This window comes from Melanaphis sacchari, unplaced genomic scaffold (assembly GCF_002803265.2).
Source record: "Melanaphis sacchari strain LSU unplaced genomic scaffold, SCAv2.0 Contig75_pilon_pilon, whole genome shotgun sequence".
NCBI classification, from domain to species: Eukaryota; Metazoa; Arthropoda; class Insecta; order Hemiptera; family Aphididae; genus Melanaphis; species Melanaphis sacchari.
Window position 1 is genome coordinate 160,239 of NW_020271537.1, and position 18,511 is coordinate 178,749.

Genomic DNA, 18,511 nt, shown 5'->3' on the forward strand with positions numbered 1-18,511 from the left:
CTCCCCGGCCCGCCGACCCTGTCACTTCCCGCCAACGCCATGCGGTGGGCAGGCCGGCCCCTCCGTCGTCGGTCTCCTACCGCCACCCCCCCACCGGCAATCGGGTATCCGCCGTCGCCGCCGTTCTGCCATAGCACCGAACGCGCTTTATCCGTACGTCGTTTATTACGGCCGTCGCCCGTTCTATTCGGGCTACGGGCTGTGCGTTTTGCGCGCGCGCTCCCGCTCTCGGGGCCCCGGCGTCGTAGTAGGGGTGATGATGATGATGATGATGGTGGTAGTAGTAGTAGTAGTTGTAGTTGTAGTAGTAATAGTAATAGTAATAGTAGTATTGGTAGTATTCGTCGTCATCATCGTCGCCGTAGCCGTCGACGGGCGGCAAATCGGGGAGTATACTAACTGTGGCGGCTATCGTGTGTTATTATAAACACAATAATAATATAATATAATATAACATTATAACAATATTATAACAATGATAACTGAGACCACGACGCACAAAATATATTTTATTGTGACATTATGTGTCGGGCGGAGGGAACTCTCGTGTTTTTGCCGATCTGGCGAACCGTGTTTCGGACCTGTGCGTCCGCGTAAACCCGCGCCGCTACGTGGCCGTTGCGAACCGCCGGAATTAAAATTTCGATTTTCCGCGCCCGACGTCGTCGTCGTTCCCTCGGCGGTGGTTTCGTCGGGTGTACGTATCGCCGCCGCCGTGTTCCCGCGGCGGTTTTCCTTTTTGGCCGGCCGCCGGTTGGCAACACTGCGAGCGTCGCTAGCGTGCGTGTAACCGTCGTCTCCGACGTCGTAATTTCGGGGGATCGGTAGAGCCGAACCGGCCGCCGCATGATAACCGGAATATCGTTTGTGTGTGCGTGCTTATCTTTGTTGGTTTTTTTCCAACGTGCGCGCCGCTCATGACTGCGTACTCACTCGAACGCGGCTCTCCCCTCTCCGCGTTGTTTTTTCCCCCTCCCGTGCTGACTCATTCGTCCGCCGCCGCCGCCGCGGCCGTCGTCTTCGTTGACCGTTGTCGTATATTTTTATCATTTTCCGTCTCTCTTTCTTCCGCTCGGGGGGGCCCGCCGGAGAGTCGAAAATAATGTACAAAATTTTTTACGACGCTTGGATGGATAGGTTCTTCGACATTATTGCGGCGGCGGGGTCTATGCGCGCGTAATCACTTTCCCAGCCTTTCATCCGACAGGTTGCCCCTCCGCTCCGTCGTGGTAGTATCGCCGCATACCCCTCGCCTCGCCCAGCGCCTTTGTCGACGTCGTGCTCTATCTGTGCCGTCGTAATAATATAAGGGTGAGGTCATCTACTAACCCTTTTTATCGTTTTCTCTCCTCCTCCGCCGACCCGTTCCCTCCCCACCGCGGTTGTTCGGGACCCCGTGTCGATAGTATTACATTAGCAAAAGAGCCATTTAACATTATTACTACTGTTAATAATGCCGTTACTTACTACTATTACTATTTACTACTGCTAGATAGTTCTATATAGTACCCCTAGTATATTATGATACTTTTTGCCAAATGTCTTTACTGTTAATGGTACGTGTACTAATGATGCATCGCCTCCGCGCGTTGTGTATTTTTTATTATTATTATTATTATTACTTCCATTTATTTCTTTTTTTACCTAACAAAAATAATGTATCATCAGCAGTATGTTTGTTGTATGCGTACAATTGCGAGACGCTTAGTTTTTGAATTTTCACCGACGACGGTATACCTACTATACGGACCGATTGTTAACATTTCCCATTAACTCTGGATCAATTATGCCATTTTAACTGGCGGATAACAATGGATTACCAAGGATTATTACTAAAATAAAATGTGTTGTTGGTATAGGGTTTTTGTACCTAATTATCTTGTAGTTTTAAACTTTGCAGTACATATTATTATAATTAGTTATTAAACCGAGTACTTGCTAAATCGTTTCTTACGATTATTGAACATATAATCAATTTTTTAAGTATAATAATTTATTAATTACAAAATTTAAATACGATGTTATTGCATGCACTGAGTCCACTACTACCACTCGTTCACTTACAAGTTACAATATACATCATTAAAATAAAGTACATAAATTATATTGTCGACGATTAATATTTCAATGAAATTTTCTCTCGTAACGAAACTTATATAATTTTTTTTTTTTATTTATCGAGATTAATATTTATTTTGTATTGTGGATTGTTTATAAACTTTTATAGGTTTTTAGTTTATTTATTATAACGCAATGTAGTATTATATGAAATCTAAAATTTACAAGTTTTATTAAAATGTAATATTGGACTTGAAAATAGTCTTCGCGTATACTAAACCAGCTGCGGCCTTCATATTTTGTCTATATTTTACCGCCCGCGTTGGGATCAATAAAGAGACACAATATATTATATCAATACAACAATGCCATCGACTTCATGGCATCTACTTTGTTATATCTATTATTCTTCATAGATGTTTTTTCTTTGGATACATAATAACCAAATTTTTTATTAATAAGTTTTAACCAATCAATATTTATTGATTAGTAATTATCCGTATATTTTTATATTTTAATTTCAGTAATCGGTTTAATACTTTAATACAATATCATACATTCGATGAATCAACGACTAGATTCAAATTGGTCTTTATCCCGCAACATAAAGCGTTCGTCGCGTTTAAACATTAAAGTATAGTAAAAAGTACAGTAAAAAGTTATAATCGATTTTTTCATATTGACTACTCGCACTATACCTGATTTAAGACTCAATGCAACTATTTGAACATCATTATTATCCTCTGAGAAATGTTCTATTAAAAATCATTTAATTAGCAAAGTTGTTATACCTATACTTATTAAAACATTACAATAAATTATCGTACATGTAATTAATAGTATAAAGATTAATATTGTCAATTCATAAAATATTCTTACGTCTGTAAATTATTTTTCATTGTAGTTTTCTACTATTATCAATTATTTTTTATTAATTATTACTTATTAGTTATTACTCAGTGTTTATATATCATTATTTTCAACGTTAATCGAATTGACATCCATATTATATTTAAAATTAATTATTGATGATTTTTGTTTTTATAATACCACCATCTAACGTTATTATTTTGTATTTAATATATTCAAATTATTCTATTTTAAGTGTATAAAAACTTTAATGATTAAATTTCGTATTTATTTATTATTTAATATTTTAAATATGTAATGTAAAATTAGGATATCTAATCTTAGATTCTGAATATCTTACAATGTGTTTTTAAAATTATTTTATTGTTATCGCGTTTTGGAGCTTGCAAAATTCTTTAATTTTAATTTTAAGAGTGGCTGATAGTAAATTGGATCTATACAGTGCTTTGGGTGGTCAAAAATAGGAATATATTAGTACAATTGTACTTAATTTTAAAATAATTAGGAAAACTAAAAAAATAATAATTAAAAACACGAAAATTTATATTACATTAGTATTTGACAAAATAAATTTTATTTTTTGGTTGTGATAAAATACTTGATATAATTTTATAAACATTTTGTTTTTTTTTTTGTGCCATTTATTGACATTTAAAATTAAAGACCAAATTTATATTAATACGTTTTTTAAGCAATTGAAAATATCAAAAGTATATAATATACACAAGTTTTTATTTAATATTTATTTTATTAAATTTATTTAATACTAATATTTTATTAGTTAATTTGATGAATTTGGAAATATTCATTTAATTTTTTTTTTTTATAAAAATCTGTACAATTTACACTCATTAAATTGTATATGTTTAAACCAAAAACAAAACATGGTTTTATTTACATGTTATAATTGAAACTGCTCTATTAGTAATAGACAATAGTAATGAATCATAATGTATTAGACTAATTTTAAGCTATTCATACCTTGTTTTTTATCACATTGTACTAAGAGACGTCGATATTAACGTTCAAGTTAAGAACAATGAAATATGATTTAATTTTATATTTATTGCATTAAAAATTATACTATTATGCCATTTTTGAAAAATTCAATTCACTATACCGTTTACTAATTGCAAAATAAATTGCTTGTACTATTATAAAATTATTAAATATCCTTAGAAAATTAAAGAGACTTAATATACTACATTATTTTTGCTAACATTTGTTTATCGTATGCAAAAAAATTTATTATTGAAACTTTGATACATGTATTACAGTGACTAACTCGATGAACAATGTATATTTAAAACCTATTCAGCTTAATATAGCAACCACAGTTTTTTTTTTTTTTTTTGTAATAGAGTGGCTTAAATTCTAGTATTTTATAATTTTATTAATATAGGCATTTTTTTATTTCACATGGTTTGTACCTATGAGTAATTATTTAGTTTATTATTAAATTTGGCGGAATTTGTATATTTCAAATGTGAAGCATAATATATTCGTAAGTTTATTAATCCAATTATTATGATATTATTTCAAATAATGCCGTATGGTTTATTAGAATTTAAACGATGGTTGTTGACAATACGTATATTTGATACTTTCCCTTTCCGTTGTTTTCACTGCTAAAAATGCACAGTGATTGATAAGTCCCAAAAGGTCATGGTCGGTTTTTGACCCCATTCCATTGAAAAAAAAGGAAGCCACAAACGTTTACACATTGCGAAGATGTAACAACGTACAACCTATTTGATTTATATTGAAAACTGGCAATGATGGTGAAATAACTGGTGTGGTCTGTCCATGTTATGAATGGCATCACACGTGCCTCTTCCCCTCTACCAATTCCCTGTTCCGTCTCTTACCGGTGTCCTTATCATCCGTTTGTGTACACTGTTTATATACATGTATATATTTGTATGTGTGTAAATATATGTGTCGGAGAATAGCGTGTTACCTCCACCCTTTTGCCGCGGTCCTTGTTCTCAGTCATTCTCTCTCACCCTTCTCTTCACCACCAGTCATCGGAAAGGTCCTAACCCTCCGCGTCTCGTCGTGCACAACTTTGTTGTCCCCTCGCTCTTCCACGTACTCCCAGCCCTCCGCTCAATCATCTCTTTTTCCAATTACCGCAATATAGAAGGAATACCTTTTATGTGTATATAGTACATACCACGTTCTCTTTCTCTGTATTCTTCGTTCTGTCTCTTTTGTTCGTACTTTTACCCGACCAGACGGTAGGTCTTCCCCGAAACCTCCACATGTTTTATTGACCCCCTACCCCTTTTCCTCTTCACCCTTCTAACCGTATAGTTCTTTTGCATCTTTTTACAGTCTAAGTCCGACCTGTTGATTCTATTTGTATTTATATATTTTCGTGTCAATAACATCTACTGTGTTTCTTGTGCAGGATTTGACAAGTCAAAACAGTAACGATAGCAATTGTGGTGCTGGTACTGGCAATGGTGGCACTCCTTTGCGGCCATCGCCGTCTCCTACAGGATCTACTGGTTCACGTTCCATGTCGCCTGCTGTCACAGCAGCGCCGGTTGGTGGACCACCTCAACAACAACAGCAACAGAACATTCCAATGCCGCCTAGGCCACCAAGCAGTCAACAGCAGCCTGATCCAGGGCAAGCTACTCAAAATAATAGAATGAGCCATTCGCCTATGGGGCCACAACAAGGATATCAACAACAACCATCCCCACAACCTCCAGGTGGAATGCCTCATATGACGGGTCCTCCATCCGGAGCTCCAGTACAAAATCCATACAAAATGCCTGGACCAAATCCTTATGGCCCTCCTCCACCTGTATCTTCACATAGTGGTTATCCTTCACAACAACAGCCTGCCCCACCTATGGGATCATATCCTCAACAACCTCCTGGTAAAATATGACTAATATTGATGAATATTTTGCTTATTAATGTACTATGTGTTTAATAATGTTTGTTGATTATACAGGTAATTATGGTGCTAGACCGCCTGGTATACCTTATCAAGGGTATCCACCACCTAATAGTAATGGTCCTCCACAACAATACTCTCCTAGAGGTATGCCGATGCATCATGGACCCCCTCATCAATTTCCTCCTTATCAAGTAAGTTTTTAATTGGGAAATGTTTTGTGTGTTAACACATTGTTTTATTACATTTAATGTCATTGTCATTACTAATACTTAACATTTTATTGGGTAATCTATTTGGTGTTTAAATTTATTTATATTATATTGAACAATGTGTTTGGAATAATTTAAACACTACTAAACATTGTATAGTTCCAAAAAATGTTTGGTATTTGTTGTATTGTATTTGCTTCTTATACATTCTACGACATGCTTTTTGTGACACAAAATGTGCTTTGCAGGGATGGCCTGGTAGTGGTCCACCACAAGCACCACCTCCATTAAATAATAGTCACCATAGTGGTCCTGTTCAACCACCTACACCTACCAAAGTACCTCCCCCATCATCTTCCCCACAACAACAGCAGCAGCAGCAGCAGCAACAACAACAGCAACAACAATCACCACAAGCACAGCCTCAGCAACACCAACAACCTCCAATTCAGCACCCTCCTCCTGCACAATCACCATTACACCATCACCATCCTCATCATCAACCCCCTCCAGGACCCCATATGCATCCACATGCTCATCAAATGCATTCAATGCAGCAAGGCACTTCTCCTGGACCACCTCCACCTGTCTCACCTGGTCCCAGGCCTCACACACCACCTCATCCACACTACCTCAAGCAACACTTACAGGTGAACACCCAAACAAACACAAAACTAATGCTTTATTTGTGGCTTAAAATTTTTTGCTTTAGTCATTGTTACTTGTTTTTTAATGCATATTTAACTGTAAACCTTTTTGAAACTAATTTCTTTTTTTATGATTGTAGCAACAACATAAAGGACCTGGAGGCTATCAGACATCAGGTCCAATTCCACCTAATTCTGGACCAGGAAATTATTTAAATTCAATGCCTCCACATAGTATGGGTCCACCAGCACCAGTTCAATCTAATGCTGGTCCTCCAATGGCACCACCAAATCCTTCAATGATGTCGGTTGATCATGAAGTATCACAACAACAACAAAGTCTTAGTGGTGTTGTAACTTCTGTCGTTACCACTGGACCTGATGGTACTGCTATTGATGATGCAAGTCAGCAATCAACCCTATCAAATGCTTCAGCAGGTAATTGTTGTATCAAGTTATTTTTCCTTAGTTAGTTATAATATTATTTTAAAGCTAATAATTTTTGGTTTTGTTTTCATAGCTTCTGGTGATGACTCAAATTGTACAACGCCTAAAAGAAAAGAAAACATGAGTGGTGGCATGATGTACCAACAAGGAATGGGTGGTATAATGGGACCACCATGTTCACCTGCCCATGACGAGTATTCAAATCCGGATCCAATGGCACCTGCTTGGCCTAGAGGACCTCCATCTCATAACCCAATATTTAATAGCCACATAGCTCCTCAAAATGAACACGTATATCGACCAAAAGTAATATTTTTCTTAACTTTCCAAGTGTACTTTGAAACTAAACAATTATATTTTTTTAGAAACATGACAGTTTAAGTAAACTGTATGAAATGGACGATAATCCAGAACGACGCATTTGGTTGGATAAATTGCTACATTTTATGGAAGAAAGAGGAACACCAATCTCTACATGTCCTACTATCTCCAAAAACCCTCTTGATTTGTTCCGCTTGTATATATATGTTAAAGAACGAGGGGGTTTCATGGAGGTTTGCAAGGTTTGTCAAATTTTATTTTTAATTTTTTTTTATTATTATTAATAACTAGAATTATTTTCATCAAATTTATGTTTTTAGTAATTGATAAATACTTTATCAATTTGTGATTTTGTTATATTATGTAAATTATATGAAATAAAAATCACTAATGTTCCAGTGACTTAGTGCCTACTAACATAAATTTTACTCTTAGTTTTAGGGCAATAAATCTAGACTCTTCTTATAACTATCCCGTAACATTAATTATTATGTATTTATTTATTATGACTTAAATGTATTAGGTTACAAAAAATAAAATATGGAAGGATGTTGCTGGTTTGTTGGGTATTGGTGCATCATCTAGTGCTGCTTACACTCTAAGAAAACACTACACTAAAAATTTGTTACCGTATGAATGTCACTTTGACCGTGGAGGCATAGATCCTATACCTATAATCAATCAAGTTGAATCTTCCTCAAAGAAAAAAAGTTCTAAAGCAACATCTGTGCCTTCTCCTGGTAAGTGATCTTGTTCAACACTTTGTGTGTTGAGAATGTTGAATTCAAATAAATAATTACGATTAGGTTCTGCAGGATCTAATTCACAAGACTCGTTACCATCTGCACCAACTGCTCCAGGACCAGGTCATGTAGATGGTTACCCAGGATATGGAGCTTATAGTGGTCCACAAGATTATAATTCACCTCAAAGACCACCACATCCTCCTCATGGTAAGATTTTATAGTATTTATTTATTTATATGTAAGTTTATTAGTAAATTGTCGTGTGTAACAAATGTAGAATATGTAAAACAAAGACAATACACGCAGGAGTCAGATCCTGTTAAAAACGTAATTTTTTACAAGAATAGATTTGAGAATTACAAATTAAATACCTAAATTTAACTTTAATGAGACGTGCAAACACCTTAACCCGTGTAATCAAATTTAGAGGCTTTTAATGTTTAAATTTTAAAACGATTCATAAGTGTATGAAAATTTTGTTTAATGCTCATTTTTTTCTTTAAAATATCGAAAATTATTACTAAGATTATGAATAATTATGTTAATTTTTAATTGTCTAAAATAATATTAAAATTAATTGAAATTCTTAATGTGAATTTGCTATATTACACATTTTGAAGACAAATTCTACAGGTGTAGTTTTCCTACTTCAATTGACGTATTATTTTTTCTTAAGTCTAATAGTTATAAAAATTAGTTTTATGACATAAGAGGATATCATCACAATGTTTTTTTTTTCTCACACGAAACATAAACTAAACGCATTCAAATGCAATCAGTTTTTTTATGATTTTTGAGCAATTAAATCACCTGTTGTAGAAGTTATTGATTATAATATTTTTGATAGTCTGAAATATCAGTTTTAAATTTTATTATTATTTAACTAAAAAAATAAGAATACTTTTTTTTGTTAATTTAAATGTGTATTAAATTGTTTTGAGACTATGTTTATATAAATTAATATGTCAAATTCCTCAAAAATATTATCTTTTTTTAGTTTTATTATTTATTCTTAGATAACTCAATATTAAAAACAAAAAACAAATAAATAGCGTGAATCGCTATTAAAATAAGATATTTTGGCTCCATTTTATGTATTTCATATTATTTATTAATCTAATATATAGTTCATACATCATAAAATTCATAAATTTAAAGTTTAAATAAAATTATTAATATTATTATTAAATGTTATTTATAATCTATTATGTATTAAAATTATAATCATATTTTTTTGAAAATAAAAACGCAGCTGCCTTTCATTTTATTCTTATGCCTATAGCAGATATTATTGTACTGTTTAATTTTCGTTTTTTAAATTTTTATATTTTTTATTTACCTTTCACCAACAACATTATAATTCATAAATGTAATCATTATCGTTATCACTAAAATAATGAGTAATATTTCATAGAATTTTCTATTATTAGAAATTAATACATATATAATATATATTATAGTACCTTTAATTATAATAGTTTTAAAAATGTTTATAATAGTTTGTGTGGGCAACTCAAGCTGTAATCAATTACAAATAGTCATACATTTTTCCAATCTTTACCGATTAACGTTTAAATATACTTTAATACTATACAATTAAGATTAAAGAGTATTTGTAAACTAAATAGTTTTTTTTTTCTCTTTATAAAATTGTTAGCAGTTTATTAGTTACGTAATATTCATATTTTTTATTAGTACAGTATACTTAAAAAGAAAGAACTTAAAATTGACCATTCACTCCGTGTAGAAAATTTAATTTTTAAATTTCGTTAACTCTTCTCCCCCACACTTACACATACATTTAGCGTTTGATTGAGAATATGATCATTGTATTACGTTGATTAATATTTCTATTTAAGTCCTATATTATAAATGTATAACTAACCAAACGTTTGTAGTGTCGATAAAAATTAATTTCGAAATTAAAATAACAATAGAAAATTATCTTTATCATAACCGTTTGCATTGGGTAATTAGAAAAATATTTTTGATAATCTTAAACCCGCATATTTTTTCGTCTCTGTCTTACAAACATTCAAGTATACAACATAAGAAATCTGCGTTCGAAAGAACCAATTTTACTATTTGAGTGATTTGATCTACTATTAAATGTTTAAGATAAGAAATAAGAATATTATCTAAAGCGTCTCATAGGCTTTAATGGTATTTATATTTTAATGTAAGTTATAATTATGTAAAATATTACAATTTTAAAATACGTAAAAGGTATAAATTTCTTAAAAGCTAACTTATTAATAAAAATAAAAATTGTTTAAGACGCCCTGGAATGTAGATAATATTCTTAGGTTTAAATTTGGTGTTAGGTAAATTCACTTTAGTATTAAACCTAATGAGTAACGAGACAAAATAGGTTTTTTTAAACTCAAATTTGTTATGTTATAATAATTATTGTTATAACATTAATATGTTAGTTCGTGTTGACGAAAATAACATGCGGGTTTGGCATCCACGTATATCGGCCTGTGACTTGCAGTCTGAGTTGTTTAACCTAAGTCTAGATAGTTAAAAATGTGCTATCTTTACGCTTTACGTATGATATACAGGTATAGATAGAGAGTGTGAGTGAGATAACGTCTTCCGTCTTCATAAAAATTGCGTCTTTATCAAATGTTTAGAATAACCACCTGTAAAAATAAAAATAAAATTCATTTAGATTCTAAAGATCATCAGATAAGGCTAATGAAAAACGTGAGAACACAATTGTCTTTGAATATATTATGTATAGATATCGTTTAACTTCAGTCACATGCAATAAGTGTTGCTGTCAATACTCAATGATAACTATTCGTTATCAACTGTTTTTTTGTAATGTTATTTATTTTTTAATGTTACATGACTTAATTTATAATACAATTAATATAATATAGTTTTTGTCATACTTAAACGTAAAATGGTGTGTTATGATCCTGATATATTTAATTTATTTCGTTGTTTGTTTATTTTTAATTTTTAACATACATATTTATATTGATTATTATTAATATTAATGACTAAAGACGAATAATGCTTAAATATGCATTACAATTATTATTGCCAATTGACATCTCATACTTTGATAGGAACACAAGGAAGTTACCAAGGACAAGGTGGATACAATCAGCAGTATCCAGGCAGCAATGATCAATATGGACAACATTATCCACCAGTTAGTACTCCGGTTGGTTATCCTAGTGGTCCAGTAAGACCACCTTTATATCCACCTTATTCTAACGATGCTGACAGGTAATAACTAATAATACTTTGTGTGTAAAAATTATTATTTTTTGCTAACTGAGTTTTTTTTATTAAAGAAATTATGGTGGTTCAGTTCCTCCTCCACAAGGCCCACCTAATACTCCTCAGGGACCTGGCAATGGTCCAGATCCATATGGACGTGGACCGGTTCCACCACCATCTGGTTATCAACAACCACCCAGGTTTCCTGGACCCCCGCCACCACAGAATTCTTCACCTGCTACAGTAAACCAAACACAAGGGGGATCAGTTTCTACCCCTGGCTATCCACCTGGTCAACAACCTCAACCAGATTATTATCGACAAGAACCTCCTGCTGTATGTATATTTATAAATTTTTAAATTTGTTTAATTCAAATATATTTGACATAATTTTATATTTTTATCACTATTTTAGAGCCCTGGATATCCTCCTACTAGTGCTCCGGGTTCTTACCCAGGAAAAGGAATGCCACCACCACAACCACGGCGTCATCCTGATTTTGCTAAAGATCAGCAAGCTGGTCCTCAACCAGCTGGTTATCCAGGTTACGGTCCTCAGCAACGACCTATGTATCCAGGTAAATATTAAAATATATTTCTTAAATTTCTAAACCTAAAAATTAATTATCTAAACAAAATTTAGGATGGACAGGTACACCAAATGCTGCTTCTAATCAATATCCAAGACCTGGATATCCACCTGGATCTCAACCACCACAGAATTGGTCACAGGGTCCACCACGTTCTATGCCTCCATCACATCCAGGACAACCACCTCAGTGGGAACAACATAGATATCCGCCACAAGGACAACCTTATGGCGCACAACAAGTAAGTGATTTTTTTTGTTTGTTTATAACTTGTTGTATCTAGCAATATTTTTTCACACTTAATGTTTTTTAGAATCATTGGGGTCCAATGGCGCAAGCACAAATGAGGATGCCAAGACATGGATATCGACCTGACGGAAGTAAACCGTATGGACCTCATGGTCCAATGGCTCCACCGCCACATATGAAGGTGAATATTTTTTTTTCATAATTATTTTAAACTAAGTGCTATTATTATCTCTGCCTTGCATCTTTATGCCAAACAGTTATAAACTGTAAAAAATGGTTTCAAGATTATAATTTTATTTTACTTTAAAACCACTATAATCTTTGAAAATAAAATTTTTTTATTAACTACTAATAAATATATAGGGGACTATAGATTCTTTTATTTACGTTTCTTATGAATTATGATATTTTAAAGATCTTATATTTATCAGTTAATGTACATTTTTATTATTTAGAGATAAAAATAACAATAACCTTTAAAATAACTTCCAAAGTATTATGTATTAAAATTATGTTTTTTTTTTTTTTTTCATAGCCTGGAATGCCAGGACAACCAATGTTTCAAGGCAGTAGTTTACTGAAGCGAGAAGTTATTTTTCCTCCTGATAGTATAGAAGCTGTAACACCAATTCTTTACAAACGTCGTCGAATGATGAGGCATGATGTTGCACCCGTAGATGCATGGCGATTGATGATGTCTTTACGCTCAGGTCTTTTAGCAGAGTCTACTTGGGCCTTGGATGTGCTCAATATATTGCTATTTGATGATGTATCTATACCATTTTTTGGACTAACACACATGCCTGGATTATTAGATATACTCTTAGAACATTTCCGACAGTCATTAGTTGATATGCTTGATACTGATATCAAATCGTATTGTTGGTATGAAAAGTCTAAAGTAATAGAAGATATACCAGATGTTGGTGCTGTAGATAATATAAATCCAAATGAAAAAGCATATTTCCCAGATCCTACCTTCCCCAATCAACGACCAATTAAGAGTTCTGCAATTATTGATGGATCTAAAGAATTATTTATTAAAAATGGCAAGAGGTCATGGGATGTAATTGATAATTATGACATGGGATATAATATTGCTGAAACAGATACAAGTTTTCTTGTGCCTTGTTTTCGTTCAGAGTTTGGTCTTGTACCATTTGTCAAATTACTGAAGAGTGATAAACCTAAAGCAGAAATATTAGATGATAAGGCATGTATAAAAAAAGAATTAGATGATAAGGAGTTAGTACAAAATAGTATTGACAATATTGTAAATATAAAGAATATTAATGTGCGCGATCCAATGGGCGTGCTGAAGCGCAAGAGTATAACAGACTATGAAGATGAAAGTTTCTCCAAAGATGAGTCAAGCTTGTCATTAATAAGCGAAAGTCAAGATTCCATTGGTAAACGGTGTGTGTGCATATCGAATATCTTACGAAATCTTTCATTTGTTCCTGGTAATGAATTAGAGTTTGCAAAAAGTGGCCCATTTCTTGGTTTGGTTGGCAAACTGTTATTAACACACCATGAACACCCACTGCGTTCGTCCAAAACTAGGAATTATGATAAAGCTGACGATGATACAGAGTCATTATTCAATTGTACTACAACAACAGATGCCGATACAATTGAGCCAGGCAATGATGCAAAGTGGTGGTGGGATTACTTAGACGTTGTCAGAGAAAACTTACTAGTTTCTTTGGCTAACATTGCTGGCTACGTTGATTTAAGCACGTTCAATGAAGATATTTCACGCCCTATCTTAGATGGTCTGCTACATTGGGCTATATGTCCAGCAGCTGCAGGCCAAGATCCATTTCCTTCAGCTCCACTCTCACCTCAGCGACTAGCATTAGAATGTTTATGCAAGTTATGTGTCACCGATAATAATGTAGATCTGGTCATTGCTACTCCACCTTACTCACGATTAGAAAAATTGGCCAACGTCCTTACTCGTTTATTATGCAGGACTGAAGAACAAGTAAGTTATATTTGTATAAATATATACTATCGCTTTACCCAGTTAGTTAAAAGGGTTATGATACATTTACTTAATTTTTAGTTTTACGAAATGGTTTATTAATAGGGACTGGGTTTATTTATATGTATTGGAATAAGGTTTCTAAAATCTAATGAGAATTATCCTCCATTTAATTCATTTTTATTAAAATAACAATGTTAGATTTGTATATTTCAACAGTTTTTCATATTTTATGCATATTAGTAGTTTTATAGTGTACACTATTATTTATAGCATATATATTTGTTTTTCATCGTATTTTCACATTCACAGCCACATAATATCGATAAAATTACAGCACGTCTTTATTGCCAAAGATGATATACTCATATGCAACATATTATATATAATATATTAATATAGATCAATTTTCATCTTAATTTTTTATTAATGTGTGCTAAAATGATATAAAATGGAGATAAAAATGTTAAATGGTGAAGATGATGAAATACTTTTTTATACTTTTTTTAATACTTAATTAATATTTATTAATTTATTTATTCTTACATTATTTTTAATACAATATTTTTGATCCAATTTTTAGTGTATATTTAACGAGACATATATATTTTGTAGCTTTGTTAGCATATTAAAGCATATTTTGAGGATTTTTTTTGCATATAAATCCGGTCCCAATTTATTAATATTTATTTTATACCTACCTACCTCCTTGTTAGTTAATTATTGCTCATTATACATATTTAAAATTAATCCATGTTTTTGTTTTTCTATCAATAACTTGGCATTATACAAATTAAGATTTTACAACCCCATATATTTTGTGTGAAGGAATGACATTTACAACTATTTAGTTATGTCATTTGTCTTTGTTGGGTCCTATTAAAACTAGCAGCATAAGGTTTTTTAAACTAAACGGTATTATTTTATTTGCTAGGTGCTCAGAGAATTCGCAGTCAATTTGTTACATTACTTAGCGGCTGCTGACAGTGGTATGGCACGTACAATAGCGCTTCAAAGTCCATGTGTTTCATTACTGGTAGCATTTATTGAACAGACTGAACAGAATGCCTTGAGTGTGGTAAATACTCATGGGCTGAATGCACTCCGCGATAATCCAGATTCAATGGGAACTAGCTTAGACATGTTAAGGAGAGCAGCTCGAATATTGTTGCTGTTATCCAGGCATCCAGACAACAGACCCTTGTTCTTGCAACAAGAGCAGAGGCTACTGTCGTTAGTCATGAGCCAAATACTCGACCAGCAAGTAGCAGCCCTCATATCGCGCGTCTTATTCCAATGTTCCAGAAATACGCCGTCTCCTCTCGCCCAATAACAATAACGAATACAATTTTTATTCTTCCAGATTAATTCTTTTATTTAAAGTCGTATAACGGTTTTTTTCACTTATTGCAAATTAATTTTGTTTATGTTTATTTATTTATAATTGAGAATTGATTAAAATAGTTTACTATTTTACGCAAACTAATTTCCGGAATCTTTTGTTTTGAATCAGTTGGGAAAAAACAAAAAAACTAAGAAATTTAAAAATTATATATATAAAAATTAAATAAATAAAATCCTTAGACAAATCAAACAAAGAGACTGACCGTGTGATTGTTTTTAGAATTTTTTTCAAGCTAATCAATAATGTTAATTTCTTTATTATTGAGGTTTTGTTAATATTTATATTATAGCCTATAAATAGTTGACATTTTCCGCATAAACATTGTGTATAGCAAACACTTTCTTTTTTTAAATGTAAATAATGTCCCAAATAAATTTTTGTGGGGTTATTATAAATTAGTCAAAACTGATACTTAAAAATGTAACATTGATTTTTATTTATTTTTTTTTAATATTTCAAAAAAATATTTTATACTTTGTATTGTACTGTATATATAATGTGTCTATAGAAAATAATATTAATAATTATAATGTTTTAAGTGCGTTTATTTTTATTTATTTTTTAATTTATCTCAACCTGAAAAAATTAATGTTAAATTGCCTCAAAATGAATTGTATGTAGACTATACTATTAATAATGTAATATAAAATATGTTATTTCAATAATAATAATTATTATTATTATTTTAATATTATGATATATATATACATACATATATAATTTTTTTTTTACAAAAGAAACAAATTTTGTTTTATCTAGATTATGATATATTTATAAAAAATTTTTAGTGTTTATTGATACTGAATGGACACGTTGTAAATATTAATGCGCGTGAATATTATTGTCATGTACAGTTAAGTATTTTTCTTTTTGTACAAAAATCGAAGACTACATAAAACAATTCGTACATTTGTAGATGTCAGGCATGAATTAAGTGAAAAATAAATGGTTGACATTATTTAAAAAACTGTTTTTTTTTTCTTGTATTTTAATTTTTACATATTAAATACAATATGAATGTTTCTCATCAATTGTCTTGGCAACATATAATAAAGACATTTTATTAGGAATAGTTTTAATTAAAATAAGTACATAAATTGTATAATTCTCCAGTGTATTTATAGATGTACATTGAACACGTAATAATATAAATGTGAACATATATATGGGTATAATATCATGAAGAATATTATTTATTATAAAGTCGTTTAGTTTCACTAAATTAACTTTTATTTAGTGGAATATATGAACTATAATAATAATATAAATTTAAAATAGCTTAGCAATAGTGATGATAAAAATAATAATACAATTATGATAAAGTTGGTTCGCCAGGTTTCCAATCAGCGGGGCATAATGTTTCTGTTTCATCAGTGTATTGAAAAGCTTCTAGAAGTCTTAATATTTCACTGATATTCCGACCCACAGGTAGATCATTAATTGTCACATGTCTTAAAATACCTCTCATGTCTATTATATAATGAGCTCTGAAAAAAAGTAAGAACACAAATTAAAAATTATTTGTCTAAATAATAACAAAAATAGTGAGAAATTAAAAATTTAAATCACCTGAGAGAATGGCCAAGTTCTGATAAATAGCATCCATAACTTTTACTAATGGCATGTGTTGGATCAGATAGTAGTGGCATTTTAGGTATGGCAATGCCTCCATCAGAGCGCAATGTACGTGACCATGCTTGGTGAGAAAGGTATGAATCCACAGAACAAGCTACTACTTCAGTGTTCAGTGCTCTGAATTCAGATACTCTATCACTTAAAGCAATCAGCTCACTTGGACAAATACGAGAACTATAAAATATAATAAGTTAATAAATAATATATATATCAAACAATAATACCACATTAAATTTAGTGGAAATATAATTTATTAACATTTAAATAGATAAATAATGACATAAGGAATATACTTAGTAAGAACTAAGTATAACACAAAATTATTTACAAATTAAAAAAAATTGGATTGAACCAGTAATAAATTGGTAAAACTAAGCAAATGTATTAATTCATGTTAAAGTACAAACAATATGATATTGCTTGAATACAATGTTATGAGTTTAAAAAATATTAAAACAATATTAGTTTGGGTACAACATTAAGTACTTAATTATCATATAACAAAAATCAAAAATATTTGGTTATGATTGAAGCGAATTAATACATAAAAATGTAAATCGTGTAAAAGTATAAACAACTTAGTATTGCCCAAATGCGAAGCCGTGAGCTCAATACATTTAAGTACGGTATTAGTTTGGGCATAATATTAGTAACAAATTTCAATAAAATTATTGAGCATTTATTAATGACAATTATTTGGATACAACTGACACGAATAAAAGATTCACTTATTCACATAAAAGCTGACTACTATTGGAGTGTTGCAGTGCTCGAGCATCTCATGGTTTGTTTCATGAGGCGCAGAACACTCAAACATATTATAATCATACAATATTTTAATATTAAATACTAAGTACATATTAAAATGTATAAGTTAACATGTAAAAATTAACATTTAACCCAATTAATAATTTATTTATTTAAATTGAATTTAGTTAAATTTTAATATTAATTATATAACTTACAAATCTTGAGGATAAAAAAATAGGACCAAATAACGACCACTATAGTCACTTAATTTTAACTCCGTCACATGACCATTAACAACAGCTGTGGCTTTCCAAAACGGTGCGGGTTTGGAAACAATAGCTTTGCATTGGTTTTCTTCATGTTTTTGATCCATTTTTTCATAATTGGATGTACTATGGTAGTCATTTGATTGAAGACCAACTTCATAATCATCATCATTGTCT

At 31.7% G+C, this 18,511-nt stretch overlaps 2 protein-coding genes across 8 annotated transcripts in view; one reads left to right on the forward strand and one right to left on the reverse strand.

Annotated features, from left to right (window-relative positions):
* Positions 1-15,997, forward strand: part of LOC112601176 (trithorax group protein osa-like) — a 38,735-nt gene extending 22,738 nt beyond the window's left edge. Inside the window, exons 4-18 of one of the 3 annotated variants that reach the window (XM_025348646.1) lie at positions 5,342-5,822; positions 5,900-6,036; positions 6,303-6,704; positions 6,842-7,139; positions 7,222-7,454; positions 7,514-7,711; positions 7,993-8,209; positions 8,285-8,422; positions 11,296-11,458; positions 11,527-11,788; positions 11,868-12,030; positions 12,096-12,283; positions 12,356-12,472; positions 12,827-14,278; positions 15,213-15,996. In XM_025348646.1, the coding sequence (XP_025204431.1) occupies positions 5,342-5,822; positions 5,900-6,036; positions 6,303-6,704; positions 6,842-7,139; positions 7,222-7,454; positions 7,514-7,711; positions 7,993-8,209; positions 8,285-8,422; positions 11,296-11,458; positions 11,527-11,788; positions 11,868-12,030; positions 12,096-12,283; positions 12,356-12,472; positions 12,827-14,278; positions 15,213-15,611 (4,848 nt within the window). In that variant the 3' untranslated portion in view covers positions 15,612-15,996. Of the gene's footprint in view, positions 1-5,341; positions 5,823-5,899; positions 6,037-6,302; positions 6,705-6,841; positions 7,140-7,221; positions 7,455-7,513; positions 7,712-7,992; positions 8,210-8,275; positions 8,423-11,295; positions 11,459-11,526; positions 11,789-11,867; positions 12,031-12,095; positions 12,284-12,355; positions 12,473-12,826; positions 14,279-15,212 lie in introns of all 3 variants that reach the window. The other 2 variants (XM_025348645.1, XM_025348647.1) reach the window with 2 other exon arrangements.
* Positions 15,998-16,779: 782 nt separating this feature from the next.
* LOC112601177 (peroxiredoxin-4-like) overlaps positions 16,780-18,511 on the reverse strand; it is an 8,323-nt gene continuing 6,591 nt past the window's right edge. For 4 of the 5 annotated variants that reach the window (XM_025348650.1, XM_025348649.1, XM_025348648.1 and 1 more), the window contains exons 5-6: positions 17,253-17,492; positions 16,780-17,170 (exon numbers count right to left, since the gene is read on the reverse strand). In XM_025348650.1, coding sequence (XP_025204435.1) covers positions 16,996-17,170; positions 17,253-17,492 — 415 coding nt within the window. In that variant the 3' untranslated portion in view covers positions 16,780-16,995. Of the gene's footprint in view, positions 17,171-17,252; positions 17,493-18,283; positions 18,510-18,511 lie in introns of all 5 variants that reach the window. The other variant, XM_025348651.1, reaches the window with a different exon arrangement.